The sequence below is a fragment of the Carex rostrata genome, chromosome 1, assembly GCF_964058835.1.
Source record: "Carex rostrata chromosome 1, lpCarRost1.2, whole genome shotgun sequence".
Lineage (NCBI taxonomy): Eukaryota > Viridiplantae > Streptophyta > Magnoliopsida > Poales > Cyperaceae > Carex > Carex rostrata.
The window spans coordinates 8,633,606-8,655,837 of record NC_135918.1 but is presented as its reverse complement, the minus strand read 5'-3'; the positions used below and the strand labels follow the sequence as shown (position 1 = coordinate 8,655,837).

Here is a 22,232-nt window from a genome sequence, read left to right as displayed (position 1 = left end):
ATAGGCACCGTAAAAATGTTTTGTCACAATAAAACACGGGACTATATATATCCAAAATGTTTTGTCACAAGACTCACAACTGTTTCATATTTGACGTGTTCTTTGGTATGACATGAACAACCTATCAAATTAATTAATTGTACTGATTCATCTCTAATTTCGACTATTATTTATGCTCCTAAATGTGCTGTGTTAGAATGTCTAGTAGTAAAAGTAAAAAAATGTTAAGAGTTTAAGAAATTAATTTAGCGTTTTAATTTTACTTTACCTCCTGAGTTATTTTAAATTTACTTCACCTCAAAATGCCTTAATGCGTTTGGGTTGATGCCCCAAATCAATTAAGCTTGTGTTTGCAAGTGAAGTAAATTTAAAGCGAAAAAGATGGTATATCATTTTAGATAAAAAGGTCAAATTATTCTAATTTTCTATGTAAGAAGGTGAAATAGTAAGGTAAAAAGGTCAAAAGTTCGGTACTTTTAACTTTTTTTTTGAGGAAAAATATGGGTCAAAGCCCATATTTAGATCCATTGATAATGGTAAAAATTACAATAGTTTTGTAATAGTAAAGCGTACTAAAAAGGAAGGAAGGAAGCTCAAACAGCTGAGCCAAAAAGTGCATGATATAAAATTGAGATAACAGTAAAGGCGAAAGTAGCTATAATTAAAAAAAAAAAAAAACTAAATATCAATGTAACTTTTGCGAAAGAGGCCTCTGGTTCGTACCAGTGGATAATCAGTCACTCTGTGAGTTTCATGCTCCGTACCAGTGAGTTTACCACAGCGTTACTGCCCTGAACAGTGGTCGTCTGTTGTGCTATTCATCCCTTCTCTCGTTATGTGTAACCTCCGTTTCACCATTCTGCATCACACCGGTGTCTTCATGCCCTCCGCCCGCCTGTGTCATGTCAGTGTGCCCTGCACGGCTCCGTACCGTTTGAGTACCACTTCCAGTTTGATTTCCCTGATAATTCTTCATGTGTATGTGCTGCAGTATGTCCTGCATTAGGTCAGTAGGTGTTCTTGCTACCTCCGTGAATGATCTTGCGCATCTCTCTCGCCAAATTACGAACCGCATGATTAATACCATTGATCTTTGATGTGCTGTTAATCTTCTTCTCGATGACATTCCAACTATGTCCAGTATCGGATTTGCAGGCCAATTGGTCGAAGGCTCGTTTGCCTTTAATTGTTGGTACACCTGCTTTGTATAGTGACATTCTTTGAATAAATGTCGTACCGTTTCTGCACTGTTCCTGCACAGTGTACATCTAGTAATGATTTGAAGTCCCCTTTTCTTCAAGTTATCATGGGTTAGGATTTTGTTGCGCCATGTTAACCACCCAAAGATGACCATTCGTGGGGGTGCTCGGAGCTTCCATATTCTTTTTATGTCAGTGTCTATGCACGGCCCAGTCTTGAGAGCTTTGTACGCCGATTGAACCGTGAACTGCCCATTCTCAATCCATCCCCATTTTGGTTCATCTCTCCGGATTGGTTGTAGTATTGTTGTTGAGATCCACTGCCCTATTGTTTCCAACTCCGATTGCGCCTCTACAGTCAGGCTCTGCCTGAAGTTCATGTACCTATCTCGAGAGTTTTTAAATTGCTCCAGTGTTATGTCTGGCTGAATGGTATGCGAGTAGATTGCTGGTAGTCTATGTTTGAGAATACCAAATCCCCAATTATGCTCCCAGAAGATTATTGTTGTGCCATCCCCCGGTATGAACGTTGTTGAATTGTTGAAGAAAGTGATGATTTCTTTTCTAACGGCTCTGAAGATGGGGACCATTGGCAGTGTATTTTCCATTCTTCCCCCCAATTCCATTACCGGCTTCCAAATTTTTTCTTCTCCCTTTAGCCACCACCATATCCATTTGAGGAGCAATGCTTGATTGAAGATGCTCATATCCAAAATTCCCAGTCCGCCTATTGATTTCGACTTGCAGACCATTTTCCAATCAACCAAGTGGTATCCTGTTGCTCGGTCAGATGCCCCTTTCCATAGAAACCTCTTTCGAATCCTATCTATCTTTATCAATACCCATGCCGGCAGTGCAAGTACTGACATGTAATGCATTGGTAGGGATGAAAGGATTGAATTGAGCAGCACCAAGCGTCCCGTTATTGATAAAAAGTTTGCTGCCCATCCTGCCAACTTCTTGTTGAGTTTTTCAATTAATGGGATGTATGCTGTCCTCGGCAGTTGCTTGTCTGACAGCGGAATTCCCAAATAAGTGAATGGGAATGATTTTAACTGGCAACCAAGGATGGATTCTAGGTTTATTCCTTGCTGGCTATGAACATTGGTTAGCATCAATTCTGATTTCTCAAGGTTAATTGCCAGTCCCGATATGTGCTGGAATACCAATAGCGCTAGTTTGACTGCCGTAACCTGGTTAGAATCCGGTTTTAGGAACAGTAGTGCATCGTCTGCATATAGCAAGCACGGCCTCATGCTTGCATATGGTAATCGGATTGTGCTTGCTTCTTTGAGTTTTTGTAAGTAGCGGGCTAAGAAGTCGATTGCTAATATGAAAAGTTGAGGTGATAGGGGATCGCCTTGACGAACACCTCTTTTCAGAGTTAGTTTCTTGCCAAGATGACCATTTATTAGTACCTGAGAGGATCCCTGAAGAACTGAATTTTGTATCCATTGTAACCATGCAGTAGGAAATCCCAATTCTTTCATTACCTTTAGAACAAATTCCCAACTAATTGTATCAAAGGTACTTTTAACTTTAATTACCATCTTAAAATCATCTCGATGCACTTTTATTCGGTGCATTAAAACACCTTCAAGGTAAGTGTGGCAAAAAATCTCGTAACTTATGGCTTGATCGTGGTGACTCGTTCGCTAAAATTTCAAGATAAAAGTTTGTTTGTTATTGGACTGAGCTGTTAACAAGTCAGTTCACTACTGGTTCAATTTAGGATTAACGTGTTTAAACTGGAGCTTAACTTGCTCGCCAACTCACGAGCTAGCTCGACTAGACATCAATTTGTGAATTTGTATGAATTGGTGTGTATTTTATATTGTCCAGCTCAATTTAGCTCAGTTCAAAAAGTTTATAGAATTTATTTTCTTGGTAAGGCAAGATCCAGTTAAACCTAACAAGCCAACTCCTCATATCGCAAACTAGCTCGGTCCAACTCGTGAAGATTTCAAGCTGAAATTTCAGCTTGAATCTCTAAAATCAGCTCTCTCGTGACTCAAACGAGCTAACTTGTAACGAGTTCAAACTAGACTTAACTCGTAACGAACCAGCTTGTTGCCACCCCTACTTCAAGCGCTTATATTACTACTACACTTGCAAATAATTTTTGAGATTTCGTTACAACAGTTATTTAAAATATTCTAAATCAAATATACTTATATGTCTTTGTCGTATTACTTGAATTGAAAGGTGTTATCCAAACTTATGATATTTCTATGCATCTATTAATATCCGGAGTTATCTTTTAATTTAGAACTTCATATCATTTCGTAATGTTTTGTTCTCAAATTATATAGGGAGAGTGAGGCTATGGCACGTTGGATAGTGTATGTCGGTCTGTACTTCGATATCTCTGTTTCTGAAATATAATCTGAATTATTCAATATGAGCACCTTATGAAAATGCACTTATAAATGAAAATTTATATTGTATAGTTTCCTCAGAAAAAAAAAATTATAGATAGGTAAAAAGTCACTTGATCTAAAGATTTTTGACAATTCAAAACTAACGATCTTATACATACTTAAAAAAACTAAAAATATTAAATTTACTCTACAAATATATTTTTATACAGTTTACTCTACAAATATATTTTTATACAGAGATCAAGTTGAACGGTTCTGGTCAACTATTTGGATAAGATATTAATTCAATTACAATTACAAACCAATGTGCGTTTTTTTATCGTACCACAATTTCACTCATTTCTATCTTCATTCTCAATGAGTGGGACTATGGTACTATGCATGCACAACGTCAATTGATCTGTATTATGAATTAATATTTTTATTTTTAAAGTCTAAACTGACGATATAAATTATTTAATATGATCTCTATATAAAAATGTACCCAGATCAAATTTACATTTGTTTGAATTTATTTTTATTATGTTTTTTAAGATAGGTAGAAAGGTATCTAATTTAAAAATTCCATACTATTTTAAAAAATAATGATTTTCTATTTATTTAAAATGTAGTAAAAGAAACTTATGAATACAAATTTTAATCTGCAATTATATTTTCATATAAAAATTACGTAAAATAATTCTGATTTATTATTTGAATTTTTGAAACAAATAATAATATATACCAAGAGAGGAAGATCCTTGCAGGATATGGACTGGTCTACGTTGGAAATAAATCTGCTATGATTCTAAAGTTTAGAGATCGCAGGACCCTGTTATTTCATATCCATTAATTTATCTGTTTAGAGACTCGTGCATACAAAATAAGTATTATTGAGATTTGTGCATTTCAAAAAGTAAAAGATTAAATTTGGAAACGCAGGTCCTGCGATCTCTTTAGAATCACAGCAGATTTATTTCCGGTCTACGTTATGCATTGTACGATAGCCATTAATAAATAAAATTAACTATGGATGACACTTAATATTTTTCAAATACTCTAGTTTTTTTTTTCCTTCAAGTTCTAGTGTGGTGCTCCCATTTAGAGTGAAAAAGAATAGCACGACGGAACTGGCTTTGTTACGGAATAGAACGATTACAGTACAACATGCGTGTCGGTTATGTGTCATGATCATTCGCGTGCTCTAACTATCTTAAAAAAATTTAACACGGTACAACACGTGATCACGCAAGCCACGTGTAATTAGGATCGTTGGATCTTAATCAGATAGTGAATATTGAATAAAATAATTAAAATTATGATTAAATGGTCATGCGAGTCACGTTTGAAAATAACGTGACAATTCGCGTATCGTAATCACCCCTTGATATTTCTGTCACGATATGATACATCACGAGATCAAAATCACGATATATTATTCACGACGCGGAACTTTTTTTTTTTGTTCACTCTATTCTCATCTCACACAGGGATAGCCACAAAGGATAAGGTGTGCAAAGATAGGAAGATACAAAAAGCTGCATGCAACTGGACCTGGTGCATCTGATGGACCACCGTTTACCTTTTTAAGTTTTTAACCTGAAAATGGCGACAACCATCGTTCCGATCCGGACAGTGATAACAATTTCCGCAGGTTTATCCCCGCATTTATCCCCGCAGATACTGCCAAAAAAAACATGGGGGGACCGCCCAATCATTAATGAGCGTTTAAAAAACTGCGGGTATTTAACTTGAAGCATTAAAGTATTTACCTTGAATTTGTCAGGTATTAAACCCTATGCAATGATCTCTATTTATGAAAGAATAAATCAATCCATTAATTGTCCCCGCACAAAATTTCCTTTTTTTTTGAATCGTCCTCGCACAACTGGGGACCATTAAACATGGGGGGACCGCTCAATCATTAATGAACGTTTAAAAAACTGTTAGTATTTAACTTGAAGCATCAAAGTATTTAACTTGAATTTATCAGGTATTAAACCCTACGCAATGATCTCTATTTATGAAAGAATAAATCAATCCATTAATTGTTCCCGCACAAAATTTCTTTTTTTTTTTGAATCGTCCCCGCACAACTGGAGACCATTAAATAAAAAATCCTCTCACCCAATGATAAATACTCTGAGACATAATGATAAATACTTTATGTTACATGGGTAAATACTTGACATTATATGGATAAATAATTTATGTTACATGGATAAATATTTCTCAGGCATACTTACAACTTTCAGTAAAACATCAATGATAAATACTCTCATGCATAATGATAAATACTTTTTGTTACATGGATAAATACTTTGTATTGCATAGATAAATACTTCTCAGACATAATTGCAACTTACAGTAAAACATCAATGATAAATACTTTCAGACATAATGATAAATACTCTATGTTACATGGATAAATACTCTATGTTACAAGGGTAAATACTTCTCAGAAATAATGATAAATACTCTTTTTTAAACATCAATTAACAGATAAGCATTTATTAACAGTGATTGTTATTAGATAACAGTATAATTAATGCGCAGATTGTTTTTAAAGCAATAATTAACGCGGGAATTGTTATTAGAGGAATGCATAATTAATGCGGGGATGGGAGTGGGGGTTTTTATAATTAGTGGGGGATAAAAGGAAACTTTTAGGGAAATTAGTGGGGGGATAAAATGAAACTTTTAGGGAAATTAGTGGGGGATAAAAGAAAACTTTTAGGAAAATTAGTGAGGGGATATATGATAGTTAAGGAAGAGAGAGAGTGCGTGGAAAATGGGGGATGAGAGTGGGGGGTTTGTTATAATTATTCTTCCGATCCAAACCTTTTCATCTGACGGCTGTGACAAGTCCACATCGCTGATAAAGTTCAACGAATTTATCGGTACTAGAGACTTTCACCGACCGATGAAAAAGGAGCGAAGGTATTTATATATTTTCTATATTTCTGAAATTGAAAATCTCAGTCCCCTCGACGAAGGAGAAGCAAAGGTGGTCCACTGGTCCCTCGTAATTTTTCCGTTATTATTTGCACAATAAATTAATAGATATGTGCTTAATAGTTAATAAGATAGTAGCTAGGAATAAGAATAAAATTTAGTGTGAAAAAGACATTATTGTATATAAAGATCAAGTTAATTTATCAGAAAAGAATAAACTTAATTTTGTTTTAGTTTCAAAAATAATTGTCTGAATATTTTAGAGTTCGAGCTGAAATGGATGATCATTTCAATTAATTGACAATCAAGGTGTCTTAATCCCTCTATCTTTCTCTACTGAGTCGCCATCTTTGGCTTCTAGTACTTCTTCCGGCCATTTTTATTAATAACCCAAAAAAAAAAGTTTTTTACAAAAATAACCTCAAAATCTGATTTTTTTTCAAATATAACCAAACCGCCAGGGTTGCTGGCGGTCCACTTCTATAGCGGACCGCCACGATCCCTGGCGGTCCACTATTTTTTTTTTTTTTTTTTTTTATTTATTTTAGAGATCTGATTTTTTCTTAATATTTTCATTTGTGAAGTTTTAGTTTTTTTTTGTTGGTCTTCTTTTTTTTCGGTTTTTATAATATATGTATAATATATACATACATACATACATACATACATACATACATACATACATACATACATACATACATATATACATACATACATATACACATACACATACATATATACATATACAGTTTTTTTATGATGTATTTATTATGATTGCAGTTTTTTTATGATGTATTTTGGACTGTAGCTCTTTATTATGATTGCAGTTTTATTTTATATTTCATGTTGGTTTTTATGTTTTTTCTGCTTTACATCGAAATGGTCTTATGAAATTACAACGTATCTTTCACGACGTCGGAATAATAAGTTCACAAATACAATTAAAGTTCAACGATACAACTGAAGTTCACAAATATTCATAACTTAGTTCACCTAAGCAAAATAATAAGTTCATCTTTCACGACGTCGGAATAGACCCAATAGACGAGAAGATTTTCTGGTGTCAGCTGCAGGAGCAGCAGTACTTGTAGACCCTTGGCTACTAGATGATTGGGTCGCAAGAGGTGGTTGTGTTCTACCAGTTGCTTCAGCAACAACTCTCGCATTTTCTCTTTCATTGTGTTCGTTTATGGCATCTGAACATAACAACAGAATTCAATTATTAATATAATAAAATCATAAATTAATTCCGAAAAAATGCTACATACCTGCCCTGCGCCTGTCAGAAACGGAACGGCGAGCCTGATTTCCCGATGGCCTCCTACCACCCATCTCGTCCATGGTCATTATAGCACATTTGTGTCTCCTCCTCCCCTACCTTATCCATCCTTCTGAAGGGAGTATTCTATCACCGACATACGCAGGCCACTCATGCTGGTTAGGATAAGAATGGAAAGATCCACCCTAAGTAGAAGCAAGGTAATCGGTACGATACATGTCAGCGACATAGTGATCCTCGCAGAAGTTTCTCACTCGGCATACCGCCATCACGTGACTACAAGGTATTTGTGTTAGTTGGGGTCCTTGGCATGTACAGGTCACCTCTCTTGCCTCTCGGAATTGCACTACGTACTTGAAAGCCCTCTTCACAAACTCCATAGTGCCATCTGGTCTACGGCTGGAAGGAACGTACTCATTTGGATTGTGCACTTCGAATTCTGTACCATCATTACCCATCGGGATCACGGTCATAGTTGCACCTTTGTTCCTGTGTTTTCTTAGTTTCTCCTCCACCCTTGTTGAAAATGACTAGTTCATCCTTATTAATTCTGCTGCCTTAGCACGCCGTTCCTGAAACCAGGTATTTAACTTGTAGAAAGTGTCTTCTACAACTGCAGCCACAGGCAACGTCCGGCTCTCCTTGAAGACTGCATTCAGCGATTCAGAACCGTTGGTGGTCATAATTCCCCAACGGTAACCTCCATCACGTGCTTGATATATTTTCTCATATGCTGGTGGCTCTTGGACATCTCTGGGATTATTTTTGCCCACCTTCATTAAGTAGAGATTTGCTTTCGGCATATACTACATATAAATAAGGAAATAAAATAATATAAGTAAACAATTAAAATAAAAATATGTCCACAAAGTACAATAAGACATGTAAACAATTAACAAACACATACCTTTGCAAATTCTCTACTCATCTCTTCCACCCTTCTCGGCTTCTTCTTTTTGCAATTACGTCTGAATGTTTCTAGGACCCATGTATCGTGTCCGGTTGCCTTGCTAAGGTTCTCCGCAACGTGTTGCATACACAACCTGTGCACACACTTGCCAGTATGTGTTGACCAACCGTATTCTTCCCGATCAAAAACATATTTTATTCCTTTGTGCTGGTCTGATATTACAGAGAAAAACTTTGTTGGCCCAATAACCCGTCTTCTTAAAAACTGCATAAAGAATCCCCAGTTCTCACCATCCTCTTTCTGAACAATTGCAAACGCCAAAGGCAACAGCTGGTTCTCAGCATCACATGCACATGCTATCAGTAGCCTCCCCTCGTAACGGCCAGACATGAAGCATGCATCAATGCTGATAACGGGTCTGATGAATGGCACAGCTTGGATACAAGGACCAAAAGCCCATGCTATGCCCTTGAATTGTTGAACTCCCTCTATTAGTACTCCATTACTGTCATAAATGGGGCCATGCCACCGCTGAAATACAGTGCCAACATTTGTACTTGCCATGGCCTGGAGCAATGGTACTAGATAGTTGTATGAATCCTTCCAACTACCGAATATTCTGCAAATCGCAAGTTCACGACCTCTCCACAACCTGTTATATTTTGGAATTACATGTATGTATTTGTGTCTGACGGCCATAGCCACCGCCTTGATGCTCATCGATGGGTCCAACTTAATGTCTGCCTCAATTGCATCGGCAATTAGTGATGCTGTCAGATTTGAATGGTCTGTCCTTGTGGACGCAGACTTGCATGTATGAGGTGATTCACACTTTTTAATTATCCATGATTCCCCCGAACCCGCAGGGGTTGCATAAAGGCGAAACTCGCAACGAGGGGCATTTTTGCATATCACAACCAATCTTTTTGATTCCCTTTTTTGTAATATACATTCCCAGTTGCTGTGAACATGAGTCTCATGGATTTTCTTTACAAGTTCATCTATATTGGTATAAAGTTGCCCTGGGGCAAGTTCACGATTGTATACAACACGAGAACCAAAGAAACTAATGTCAGCCTCTTCAAAAGCTGTGGTATCGTTGAATGTGGCGACAGGATGCCTATTCCCTCGACCCCTGATTGGGAATTTTTCTTCCCTGGACAAACCTGGTACATTTGCATCACCATCTGATAAGTCATCAGATTCCCAAATTCCTTGGTATTCATCTCCAGTTTCCATTTCTCTTTCCGGTATGGCATCAATAGCATCAACATCAATATTAGTATCATTTCGATTAACGGATAACTGTATTGGTACTGACTCTGGTATAGCTGGAAATGTAGGGATTATGGGTGCATGTCTGGGTGGTGGTGGTGGTGGTGGTACAACTTCAGTAAACTCACGGGAGTTATGGTACCCCGGGTTGTCATAACAGGGACTGTGGTACCCCTGGTTGTCATGAGGGGAGTGGTGGTACCCCTGGCTGTCATAAGCCGAATTGTCATAACCTGAAGGTCCAGCAGGGGGAGCCCTAGAAGGTCCAGCCCCAGCCGCACTAAAAGGTCTAGCCCCGGCCTGGGGAACCCTCCTGGAATATAAGTCTATCATCGCGACCCCCCTAGACTCAAATTGTTGGTACACAGCCTTCCACAACTCCTCATCTGTTATAGGAAAACTCACAAAGTAAGGTTTACCCGCCCCAGCCCGTTGTGTGTCAATTCGGGTAGCCAATTCTAAGTCATACCGGTTGGGGTTTACACCAGTCTTTTCGTATGCTAGTTGCTTAAGTTCAATAAATGTGGTTCTTTCATTAACCTGCAAGCCGAATGAGGCATCTTTCGAGTAATACACGCCCTCTACACCCTTAGTTAGCTTACCGCCCACGTACAGTGCAACCAACATTTTTTCCTTAACAAACTACATTTAAAAAAAAAAATCATAAGAATTACAGTATAATAGATTCATTATTTTTTGCAATTTAAAAGTTAATTATAATATTAATTAAAGACTAATTTATAGTATTTACATACTGCGGGTATAATAATTATTAATTAAAAATTAAACATAAAATAATTAAATAAAAAATAAAATACCTGTAGCAATCGCCCCTAAATCGCCTAAAATTGCTTCAAAATCGCCAAAATCGCTCTTTCTTTCTTCTCTGTGGTTTAACAAATGAGACTGTGTGCTGGAGAGAGAGAGAAAGTGTGCTTATAAGACAGCTAGCGGACCGCCAGGGATACTGGCGGTCTGGTCCCTAGTGGACCGCCCAAGCTGTCAGAACTTGAAATTTAAAATTTTAATAAAGGCCAAGTCCTTAATTTTTTGACAAATACCCCAAATACCCTAAACAAAAAAAAACTAAAACTTCACAAATGAAAATATTAAGAAAAAATCAGATCTCTAAAAAAAAAAAAAAAAAAAAAAATAGTGGACCGCCAGGGATCGTGGCGGTCCGCTATAGAAGTGGACCGCCAGCAACCCTGGCGGTTTGGTTATATTTGAAAAAAATCAGATTTTGAGGTTATTTTTGTAAAAAACTTTTTTTTTTGGGTTATTAATAAAAATGGCCGTACTTCTTCTATTGATAGTACTGTTGTTTTCTAGTAGTTGTGTTTGAACTTATTTTGTATTAGCAATGCTTTTATATTTTGTATTAGTGATGACTTTATATTTTGTTTTGTAATTTTATTGTACCCTTTCTCTATGGACTGGTACGTACCTTTATGTTGTATGTATTTTTATGTTTCTAAAAATATCAAATAAGATTTAAATAACTTATCGGATTTAAACCCATTAACTAATTGGATACTCGATAAAAAACAATGTTTTGACTTATATTTTTCAATACTCTGACTTATAATTTCTGATCCTATAACTTATAATTAATATTACCAATTATAATTCAAAAAAATTATTTTCATTTTAACACTAAATTTAACTTGAATTACAAATAAAGCATTCAAAGGGGGGCAAAATTTTTTTCAGATAGGGGCAAAGTTGATCGGTACCAATAAATCACCACTAAAACTTAAAATGCAGGGGACAGGTGGTTATCCACTAAAGAAAAATGTTCCTAAAATAATACTTTACGTGTAAAAAATTACAAGTTCAATGTATAAAGAAGAAAATATCTTGTAAATATTAAATATTTAGATAATTTGACTTTATTTCAAAATATGATAAAAGAAGAAGAAAAAGATTGTAGCATTTTATACTGTTATGAAAAATTCATGAACAACACACGTACACGCTGCAAAACAGGTAAAATATCGTATAAAAAATAAATTGAACTAAAAAATTGTATTAAAAAAATTACTGAGTTTCATTATTGATATATGCTTAATGATTGCAGCATTTTATACTGATATGTTTAAAAAAAGCTCATCTCGATGTATCTCAACGGGTAAATATTTCATCGTGACTTTATTATTTCAAATATACACTCTTAATTTGAAAATAACAAATTGAAATATTACATCGGGTCCTTTAGTTTATCATCATAATATTTTTTTTTTTGAATAAAGATTAGAGGTTAAGTTATCTAACTATTTAATATTTAATTTCTCATTGTATTATGTCAGTTCACATTTCTAAATTCTAATCAGTGAGAATATCATCTAATTTCAGCTAAGTCCAGAATATTTATTGTTGAAAATTTAAAATTTTCTGAGTTCAGTTTTTATATAAGATCAAAAGGCCAAAAATTGTTTAAAGATAAATATACAAATATATTCATTATTTGATAATATTTAAAATAAAACTTGTTTCTTACAGTAATTTGATTATGCCTTGATCGAGTTAGTGACGAGCTGGCTCGTTAACAGCTCGGTCCAATAACGAACGAGCTGTTAGCGAACGAGTCAGATGTGGATCATGATCGAGCCACGAACCACGAGTTTTTTTGCCACCCCTAGTTCAGATAGACTATTTAAAACTTAAAAACAAAACAAAAAAAATTTATAATATGAATCAATTTGTAATATGCATTGTAGTATACAATGTCTAAATTTTAAAAATTAAGGAAGCGATTCATAATATGAGCTAATTTACACTATTCATAGTACCATTAACTCACTGCAGTCCGCTTTTATAAAATATCATGTTGAATCTCCCTTTTTATTTAAAAGTTAAAACTGAGTGTTCAGTATATTTTTTTTTTTAAATTTGCAGTGGACCAGAGATGAAAACGGAGCGGATTCGAAGTGAATATCAGACGAAGTGATCGAGTTAATAATATAAAAAATACGAAGTGAATATTAGACGGATACGGATACGGATCAGATCCGATACTTATGAAAATAATATAAAAAATATTAAAATTCGTAATATTTATTTAATTATAATGGTGAATAAAATAAATTTTTCACAATATATATTAAAATATATGGTATATATCAACTATTCGGATAAAGATAATTGAAACATAAAACTATAGTGGAAAAATGGCACGGCAGAGCCGGCTCCGTTACAGAACGGCACAGTTACGGCACAGTTACGGCACGACACGTGTTATTGTTCCGTGCCGTGACTCGCGTGTCGCGTGCCGTGACTATCCCATGACATTTTGGTCACGACACGGCACGTAATCATGCGAGTCACGTGTAGTTAGGATCGTTAGGTCTTAATCAAATGGTAAAATTTGAATAAACTAACTTAAATTATGAAAAAATAATTAAATGTGAGAAATGTGACAAAGTTTGGACATGGCACATGAATCACGTCGTGACTCGTGTGTCGTGCTTGACATTTTGGTCACGATACTGCACGGCACGGGTCACTGTTCACTTGGTTACGACACGGCACGATACGAGGCCAAAGTCATAGCGTGTTAGTCACAGCACGGCACATTTTTTCCACTCTACGTAACACCATATCAGTATTCTTATCCACACAGATATTCATATATCATATATCTACATGTAAATTTTCAAATACTTATCAAATACAATCAAATACGGATCGAATATTATCCATATCGTTTTCACCTCTACAGTGGAGTGTTCAATAGTTAAAAAAGGAAAATTTATATGGTTGATGTCTCTTAATATATAGGTGCCGTAATAATGACAAGGACCGAAGAATATTCCAACTACTCTGTGTAGTTTGATGTAACAACCACTAAATTTTTCATGCCTTCATGGTTCAAAATTTTGATTTTATTTTGAATTTATTGTAGTCCACATGTTTAAGATAACCTATATTAATTATTTTTTAAATGAAATGAGGATACTGATCCATGACCATGCGGGATCCAAATTATTTTCAAATTTATACCTATATTTTTTTTTTTTACCAAGTGGTTTAAGCTAACCTTTGTAATGAAAATAACTTTTTGTTAATAAGCATTAATATTTTTCAGCTGAATACTAATCATATATTGAATAAAAATTGTTTAGAATCCGAAAAAAGTTGGAGTAAAGTTAGAAAAGTAGTGTATTTTTTTCTCTGTCTTTATTTGATATTCTTGTGTGCATATATTCGAGTTCTTTAATTGAAAATGATATAAATATAAGAGATCGTTAGAAATATTTTATGTTCTGTATTTTACAACTGGAGACAGTGATTTTTCTTCTAATCTAATTATCATCCCAGTTCGATCTGCCTTCTAACTTAAACGATTTTTTTTTAAATAACATCAAATTTAATTAGGGCGTGTTCGGCGTTCCCAGTGGGAATAGGAACTGAAAAGTTACTGTTTATGTGGGAAAAAAAAATTCAGTCTAAGTGAATTTTCTTTTTCCCACGTGAATATTATCACGCCGAACAGGCCCTTATTTGAACGAAACAAACATGTTGATTTGATTGTTATGAAATACAGCTCCATTGATTCTGTGGATAGATGGAGACAGAAACTTTTTTGCTCCATCATATTTACTGCATGGATAGTAAACTGCCTCCACCGATCTACAAAATCGGTGGAGCTGTTTTCATAAAAATCAAATCCAGTATGCTTGTTTCATTTAAATCCAGTATACTTGTTTTCTTGAAATATTTAAATTTAATTTAATTTATAAAAAAATCAACTTAAACCAATCGATTTATCCACAAAATAAATAAAAAATATATTAAAATTGACACAAAAAAATGCATCAGTCAAATTATTTAAAAAAAAATGACACAATAAATAAATAAAATAAATTAAATTAATTAAACCTAGATACTCGATTCTGGCAATATATGAACTTGAACAATTTATTCTACCACTGGGAATTTCACTGAGGAAAGCAAAACAAGTCAAATTCTTTTGTGCTACGCCTTGTTTGATGTTGATCTGGTGAACCATCTCGGTGAATAATTTGTCGTTCTTCCTTTTGGCTTGTAATTTTCTTCGTCTTAAGCATTTGAAAAACTTGGCCACATCCATTGATGATGACTTGTGTGTTGAAAACTACGTTGGCACAATTTATTAAACTTCTTTTGTTTAATAATCTTTTATCAGTATAAAATACCTAATATTCAATACAAAATTATCCCACCTTGCAATGTTCGATTTAATTACATCTTGCTCGTCTAAGCATGCTTTCTCATAAATAATATAATATATACAATAATACAATGTAAACCATAATTTTTTTTTCTATTTTTGGAAATCCTATCTTGAAGGTAAAAAATGCTGAAACAAAACCATCTATTTGAAATTTTGAACTGGTCAGAGGATTTGCAAAAGATGGACCCCATTCAATTTAGCTTTGACCTATGCTTTTAAGCCTACCACTTCCAAGCATAGTGACAAGGTACCCGAATTATACCTGTTTAATTCTTTTTTGGAGTGATGCCGAACCGAACACCGAATTATTCGGTTGACCGAACTTTGACCGAATTAAACCCGAATAATTCCCGAATTTTACGAACATTTTCCGAATTTTCCGAATTATTCACGAATTTTTCCTGAATTTTTTCAAGAACAATTATTTTTTTGGTTTTTTATTTTTTTGCTCCCTTGCAAGACTGAGATTTCTGATCTGGATAATTCCGAATCATTCCTGAATTATACCCGAATCACGAATTTTTGATCTCGCCGAACCGAACCCGAATAATTCATTTGTCACTATGCTTCCAAGACGAATTTACCAAAATAATCAAACGATTACTGCCTTATCATGCCAAACTAATTTTTCCTAAAATGCTGTTTAGATAGAAAAGGAATTAATAGTTTATCGGGGGTATCCTTGTCAAAGAACGCTTATTGGACAGCTTCGATAAAACAATCCCCACACGGCGCCAAACACGAAAAAGTTTTATAAATTTTTTTAAACCTTTTCTCCGTTTTTCTTTAATTACCCATTCCTTTTAGTGGTGCGACACGATTCCTCAAGGATAAATTAGTCAAATCGGGTAAATATTTCAACAGAGCAGTTTTAGCTTCATGAGCGCACGGACTGTAAAATAAAAGAACGTTGCACAGTATTTTTGCGCTGTATAAAGTTAAAATTACTCTGTTAATAATCTCCTCCAAGATATTATTGAAACTACTTTGGTAGAGCTGCTCCGGAAAGGCGGAGTCCGCATCTGCTCGTAGATATGTATTGCATAGTCGAGCACAGACCATCCGATCAAAATTAAACGATACAGTTTATATGTTATATGTTGTACAATAGGAAGATTTTATGATTGATAGTCACCGTCCAATTTTGATCCAACAGCCCAATTATAAGACATGATCCAAGTTTGCCACAGTTTCAACTGTAGCCGATCTCCTAAGGCAACTCAGAATCCTTCCAATAAAAAACAGAATTCCAATCCTCTGAGATATCTCATATTTTGCGTGACCTTTTGGGCAATTTCAATCGTTCAATGACGTTCTGTACGAATCTCAAAGCTCAAATAATACAGGCCTCTGCGCTATCCCCGAATAGAGACCGGACACGTCTATCACGCAAAAAATGAGATACCTCATAGGATATGTGCTCTAAAAAACAAACCTACGGGGGACAGCAGGGTACTCTATCAGATAAACAGTCTGGACCGTCCGTATTGACTTGCTCGGTACTCATCACTTGCTATAGCCGGTTACCAAATATTCTAACCAGTTAACAAGACACCTGACATAAAGTAGTCACTCAGCTCTCCTAACAGCGACAAGTCCTCTCAAAAGTAAAGGTCTCCTAGACCTGATGTAAATATTAATGTAGACCATCATATTCCCTGAATTGTGGGTCCTGTCTGTTACAATCAAGAGAAAGAGCCAACTCGAGGTGAACTGGTCCATAGAATAAAGGCACTAAGAGATTACTGCCTCCTCTTTCTTCTTCACCAAAGAGATAAACCCTAGTAACTTTCTACATTTCAGTCTCAAAAGAATCAGAAAAAAAAAGAAAGAGGGCGAAGAAGGAGAGAAACTCAGGCGATGAAGGGTCCATACCCCAAGGGAAAGGGGAAGGGGAAAGTGCATCCTTCCCCCGGTCCGTCGGCCAGCTCCGGCTCCGGCGATGTCACCTCGGCACTGAAGCTCCTACCAGCGGACATCCATACTCAGACGGCGGCGCTGGGGGAGAAAGATAAGGAGGTGCTGGCTTACCTGATAACAAGGTCGATGAAGTGCCACGTGGCGCCAAGGGCGGCGGCTTCTCACCGTCCGATGATCGGCTGTGGCTGTTTCGAGTGCTACAAGAGCTTCTGGTCAAGGTGGAACAGCTCAACCGACAAGGGGATCATCGACCAGGCAATTGATGCCTTTGAAGAGCACCTGGCTCGAGTCGAGAAAGAGAAAAATGAAAAGACTGATAATAATGGAAAGAAGAAAAACAAGAAGGGTGAAGTGGAAGAGAAGATTCCAGAAGAGTCTGGTGAGCTGGAAGAGGAGGTTCTAGAAGAGACCGTGGTTAGCGGTGAGAGTACGGAGCCTGAGATGCTGGAAGAAGAAGATGCTCAGAAGGTTTTAGGAGAGGAAGGCGGTGAAGATACCGCTGATGGGGCGGTGAGCGGTGGAGGTGAAAGGAGGAAAAGCTGGGTGGACCTCATGGGAATATTTAATTTCCGTTTTTTTGGAGCCTGAAGTCCGGCTCTGCTCAAAGGTACTTTTTTTTTCTTCCTTTCTTTCTTGGAAAGAGAAGGGGGTTAGAAACATGGTGTCATCAGTTCGTTGTTGGTTTGTTTGATTATTATGGGGATGCTATTTTGTTTTCTCTTTGGTCCTTTCTGTAAATTTTGGTAGCTCTGATAATATAGCAGTTGCTTTTGCAGTATCTATGGCTATTGTAGCTGATGTAGTCCAAATAGTAATAGTTAATTAGAATTTTCTTTTTTTTCTTGCATATCATTTCTCCAGTGTGTTGATTTTAATCCCCATTTTGTGTGCATATTTGTATTTTTTTTTATATATGGATTCTTGCTGTAGTTAGTGTAGTTTGGTGAATTGGTGGGGTTCTGAAGTTTTTAATTGAAAAGGATGGAATCCTTTTTACCAAAAGGAAATAGAAAAGAGCCAATCTTCAACAAGATACATTGCTTAGTTCTTAAGAAATTGAGCAAATAGTATGTTGAGTAGTTAATTTAGTCTATTTCTCGTTGTCTTGTCTTAAATTGCTAATTTAAGTTTCACTTTGTTTCTATTGGTGTTCGGTTGAAATTTCTTTTTCAAATTGGGTATATTAATTGTACTTGTATGGCAGTATTGGATTGGAGCGTAGTGTGTTGGGACCTCTTTGTAAATGTTTTTCGGCTAAGTTCTGCTGCTTGAGTTGCCTGTTCAATTTTTCCAAAAATGGCGCTGTATGTCATTTTTGGATTGAATTTGTGATGGTGATATTGGTATTTTATAGGGTGGCAAGAACTTGTCTGGTTTTTGTTTAGAATAATTGTTTGTGTGCTTCGTTAGTATAGTCTAACAGTGACCATTTTTCTACATGTTTGAAAAATTGGGTGATTTTGTTCGAATTGATTTATAATGATGACAACAATTTTCAAATTGAACCCAAATGTATGGTTATTAACTATGCTATGCTAGCATAGTAGCATTGCTATTTCTTTTCTTTTCTTTTTTGGCGTTTTTATGGAAATGTATATGGTGGCTGGCTCAGATTTATTTCTAATTCGGTAGTGTTGCATTTTAAGTTTACGTGGTTGTTAATGCAGCATTTTAAGAAGATTATTTTTTCGGTAATTATTCCACTGGAAAACATTATTAACCAAATGTTGAAAATCTTGAAGCTTTGGAAATTTTTTTTCCATTTGTTTTCCAAGTGCATAGGCAATCCAGTAATCTTAGGGCATGTTCGGTACGCTACTGTGCGCGTGGGAAAAAAAAAATTCACTCAGACTGAATTTTTTTTTCCCACGAGCACAGTAAAAATCAGTTCAATTATCATTCCCATTCCCCATCCCATTTAAACGCTGAACACGCCCTAAAATGAATCAAATTTGGGAATTTAAATCAGTTCTTCACTAGGGAAAACAATGCTTCTTCAGAGCCCTAGCCCCTAGGTAGGTCATTAATTGCCAATAATAAGATCATTAACAATCCAGTACCAGGGTTTCGGGTGTTTACGGACTTGTATTTTAAAGATTGAAAAATATTTAGAAAAAATAGAAATAGATGCATTCAATTCATACGTGTGATCTATTTTTTTAATTCATTGTTTATGCTAACAGGAACTTAGCTTTCAACTGTGTATATCTTATCATCTATGTGAAATAGAAAATTGGATAGATAGACAATACGATTTGACTTTGATAATGTATTTTAATTGCGTAGTCGCTAATTCTTTATGCAGAAATTGCGTTAAACAAGATTTGCTAACCTATTGGATGAGTAGATATTATCCTATTAACTAAGAGGGTTAGTTACATGTGGTGGATTAGTTAGTTAGATTAGGGAGGCGCTATGTTAATTAATGCCTCGCTCTGGGCCGAGGACGGTGTATATACAATTTCTTTCTCGGTTAGATCATTTTGGCAAATGGCCATTGGTTTCTTGTAAATTACGATTAGAATGCCACCCTGATTCGGATATAGGTTGTGTATTGAATTTTATGCGATTCGATAAATTTTAGACTTGAGTTCACAAAAAAAAATCTGATAAACTTACCCTAGCTCTATTCAAAATATATAGCATATTCAACAACAAAGTCATGCAGTTAAATCATCGTCTCTGTATATATGTATAGTTTATTGGCGTGCTGACGTGAAGTGGAGTCAAAAGTGGAATGGATGAGGTAAGACTTGAAGAGGAAGGTGGACTTTGGATTGTACACGTAATTAGTAGCAGTACTAGCAGATAGCTGCCGGGGAAGGTTTGATTTAGCCAGTCTTCATTTGACATGTGGTGGTTTGGCTAAATTTGTCGTCTATTCTCCAAAACTTGAAAATATCAAATATCCATTTCTCTCTTGATAAACACTTGGCTAATTTTGTTAATTCTATTGTGGATTTGTGGTACATTTGGCATTTGTTTTGTTCCGGTGAGAGCGATACAACAAAATCTGACGAAAAATTGTCCGAAGCTTTTTGTCTTTTCACACCTTTCTTGTGAAAAGAAAGATCATAGTTCGGATTGGAATTGGAGAGGAGAGGAGAAGAGAGAGAGAGAGAGACTGAAGGAAGAGTGTTAGACAGTGATTTGGAATTCTTTTTTGGACCTTCAAAATTATTTGTAATTTTGTTCAGACAAATTCCTAAGCACACCTAATTTCCTAAAAAATATTTACAAACAGAACTTGATACTTGTAAAGTGAAGCGGAGTGTTCTTGATACTTTGTAAAAAAAGTATAGTGCTTTATAAAATAAAATAAAAAGTGAAGCAAAGTACTGACAGAAAAACAAGTACCAACATAGTGTTGCACATATGATAATCATGATTATTGCTTCTTTTTAAAAAAAAATGAATAATTTCACCGATTTCATAGAAATAAAAAACTGCATAAAAGTATCAGAAGTTGATATTCACGTGCAGCTCAAGTTCTTACAGTATACAATACTATAGAAAAAAAAAATTACAATCAAGATCCTAAAATAAACTACAATTACATATAAGCATTGAAACAACAAAACACTAACAGATAATTCAAAGATAGAAACAGTCAACAAAATAATGTACATCCAAGTTTATCAACCATTAAAACCTTCAATTAACTTAAAGAACAGCAGTTAATCAGATTCACTAGAAGATAATCATGACTATTACAATAATATCAATAAATAAATAAAAGTAAAAGGCTAGATCAATATAGATCCGAACCGTCCTTTAAAATTTGGACAAATACGATTCAAAATAGAATGCAATGCACATGATCTTTTTAATATTCGTATCAAAATAAACCAGACTGTCAGGATCCAAACTCAAAATTTGAGTTACCTTAGGTGATATGAATCCATTAATATAAATATATAATAATCTGTGGGAAATCAGTGTGAAAATATTACAAGAAAATCCAAATTCGAGCCTAGTTTAAACTAACAAAATCTTTAAAGTAATTACTATTTGAACTTTATGCAGTGATTAACTGGCTGTTGTGTTACGCTTTTCAAAACTTGTAGTTATCCTATGTGCCAAGTGCCAACCAGTGTTGTAAATAACGGTATGCGTTAGTCGGACGGACAAGGTACTATCAAGCAATTAATCGAAAATAAGCGGTCATAATTGGTAATAATCGGCTTATTCATCGAGAAAAACCTGTAATAATTTGGTCACCGCCAACAACTAATCAGTCAATTAATCGGCCTATACGGATGTTTTTTACAACACTACTACCAACAAAATAAGATTGTCGATCGGACTTGTACAAATTAAATATTAATGGCAATAGTGTCCCGTGGATGTCCGAATTTTTTATAAATATCCAAAAAAAGAATTAAATTTTAAAAACTAACCAAAGTTACGCACGATTTCAAAATCTACCCAAACTGCAAAATTTTTTTTGCAGTAATTCAATCTAAAACACATTTTTTTTTGCGGTTTTAGAATTCCAGAACCATGGTTTAAAAAAAAAACTGCAATTTTTTTTTGTGGTTTCAATTTTTTTTTTTCATTTTTTAGATTTTTTAAAATAGAAATATTAATAATTTATTTATTTTTTGTATTGAAATTTTAGAAATATTTAATATATTGCTTTGAAAATAGATGTAATACTATATAATTTGATTTATTAGAAAGACTACTACAAATAATCCGGATCAATATTTTTCGTGCCGGATTTTTTGCGGCTATAAGAAAAAGTAATATATTTCTTTATGTGTTATTGGAAAAGAAATAAAAATGCTTGGATTCTCAGTTATTGATCTCAGTTCAAAAGTCACTTCTACGTAAATACATAAAATATTGTCATCCTCCTAGTGCATTTAATTTTTAAAAAGTTGTATATGTTTTTGAAAAAAAAACAAAAATTTTAAGTTATTTAATGATTGTTATTAGAGTGAGTCTATTGTACTATGCATATCACGGGGTGTTACTGTGCTACGGCTCTATATTCGAGTTTTCAAATTCTAACGGTTGATCCGAACCGTTAATCTTGTTCTCCATATTAATATGTGTTTGGAGACCAAATTTTACATTTTTTGAAAAAAATTTACTATTTTTTTAGATATTTAGA

At 35.0% G+C, this 22,232-nt stretch overlaps 1 protein-coding gene across 1 annotated transcript; it reads left to right on the top strand.

Moving 5' to 3' along the window:
* The first annotated feature begins 16,833 nt into the window (after nt 1–16,833).
* Nucleotides 16,834–17,960, top strand: LOC144556205 (uncharacterized). Its single transcript, XM_078304707.1, has one exon. The coding sequence runs from the start codon at nt 17,054–17,056 to the stop codon at nt 17,699–17,701; it is 648 nt and encodes a 215-aa protein (XP_078160833.1). The 5' UTR covers nt 16,834–17,053; the 3' UTR covers nt 17,702–17,960.
* Nucleotides 17,961–22,232: the final 4,272 nt, after the last annotated feature.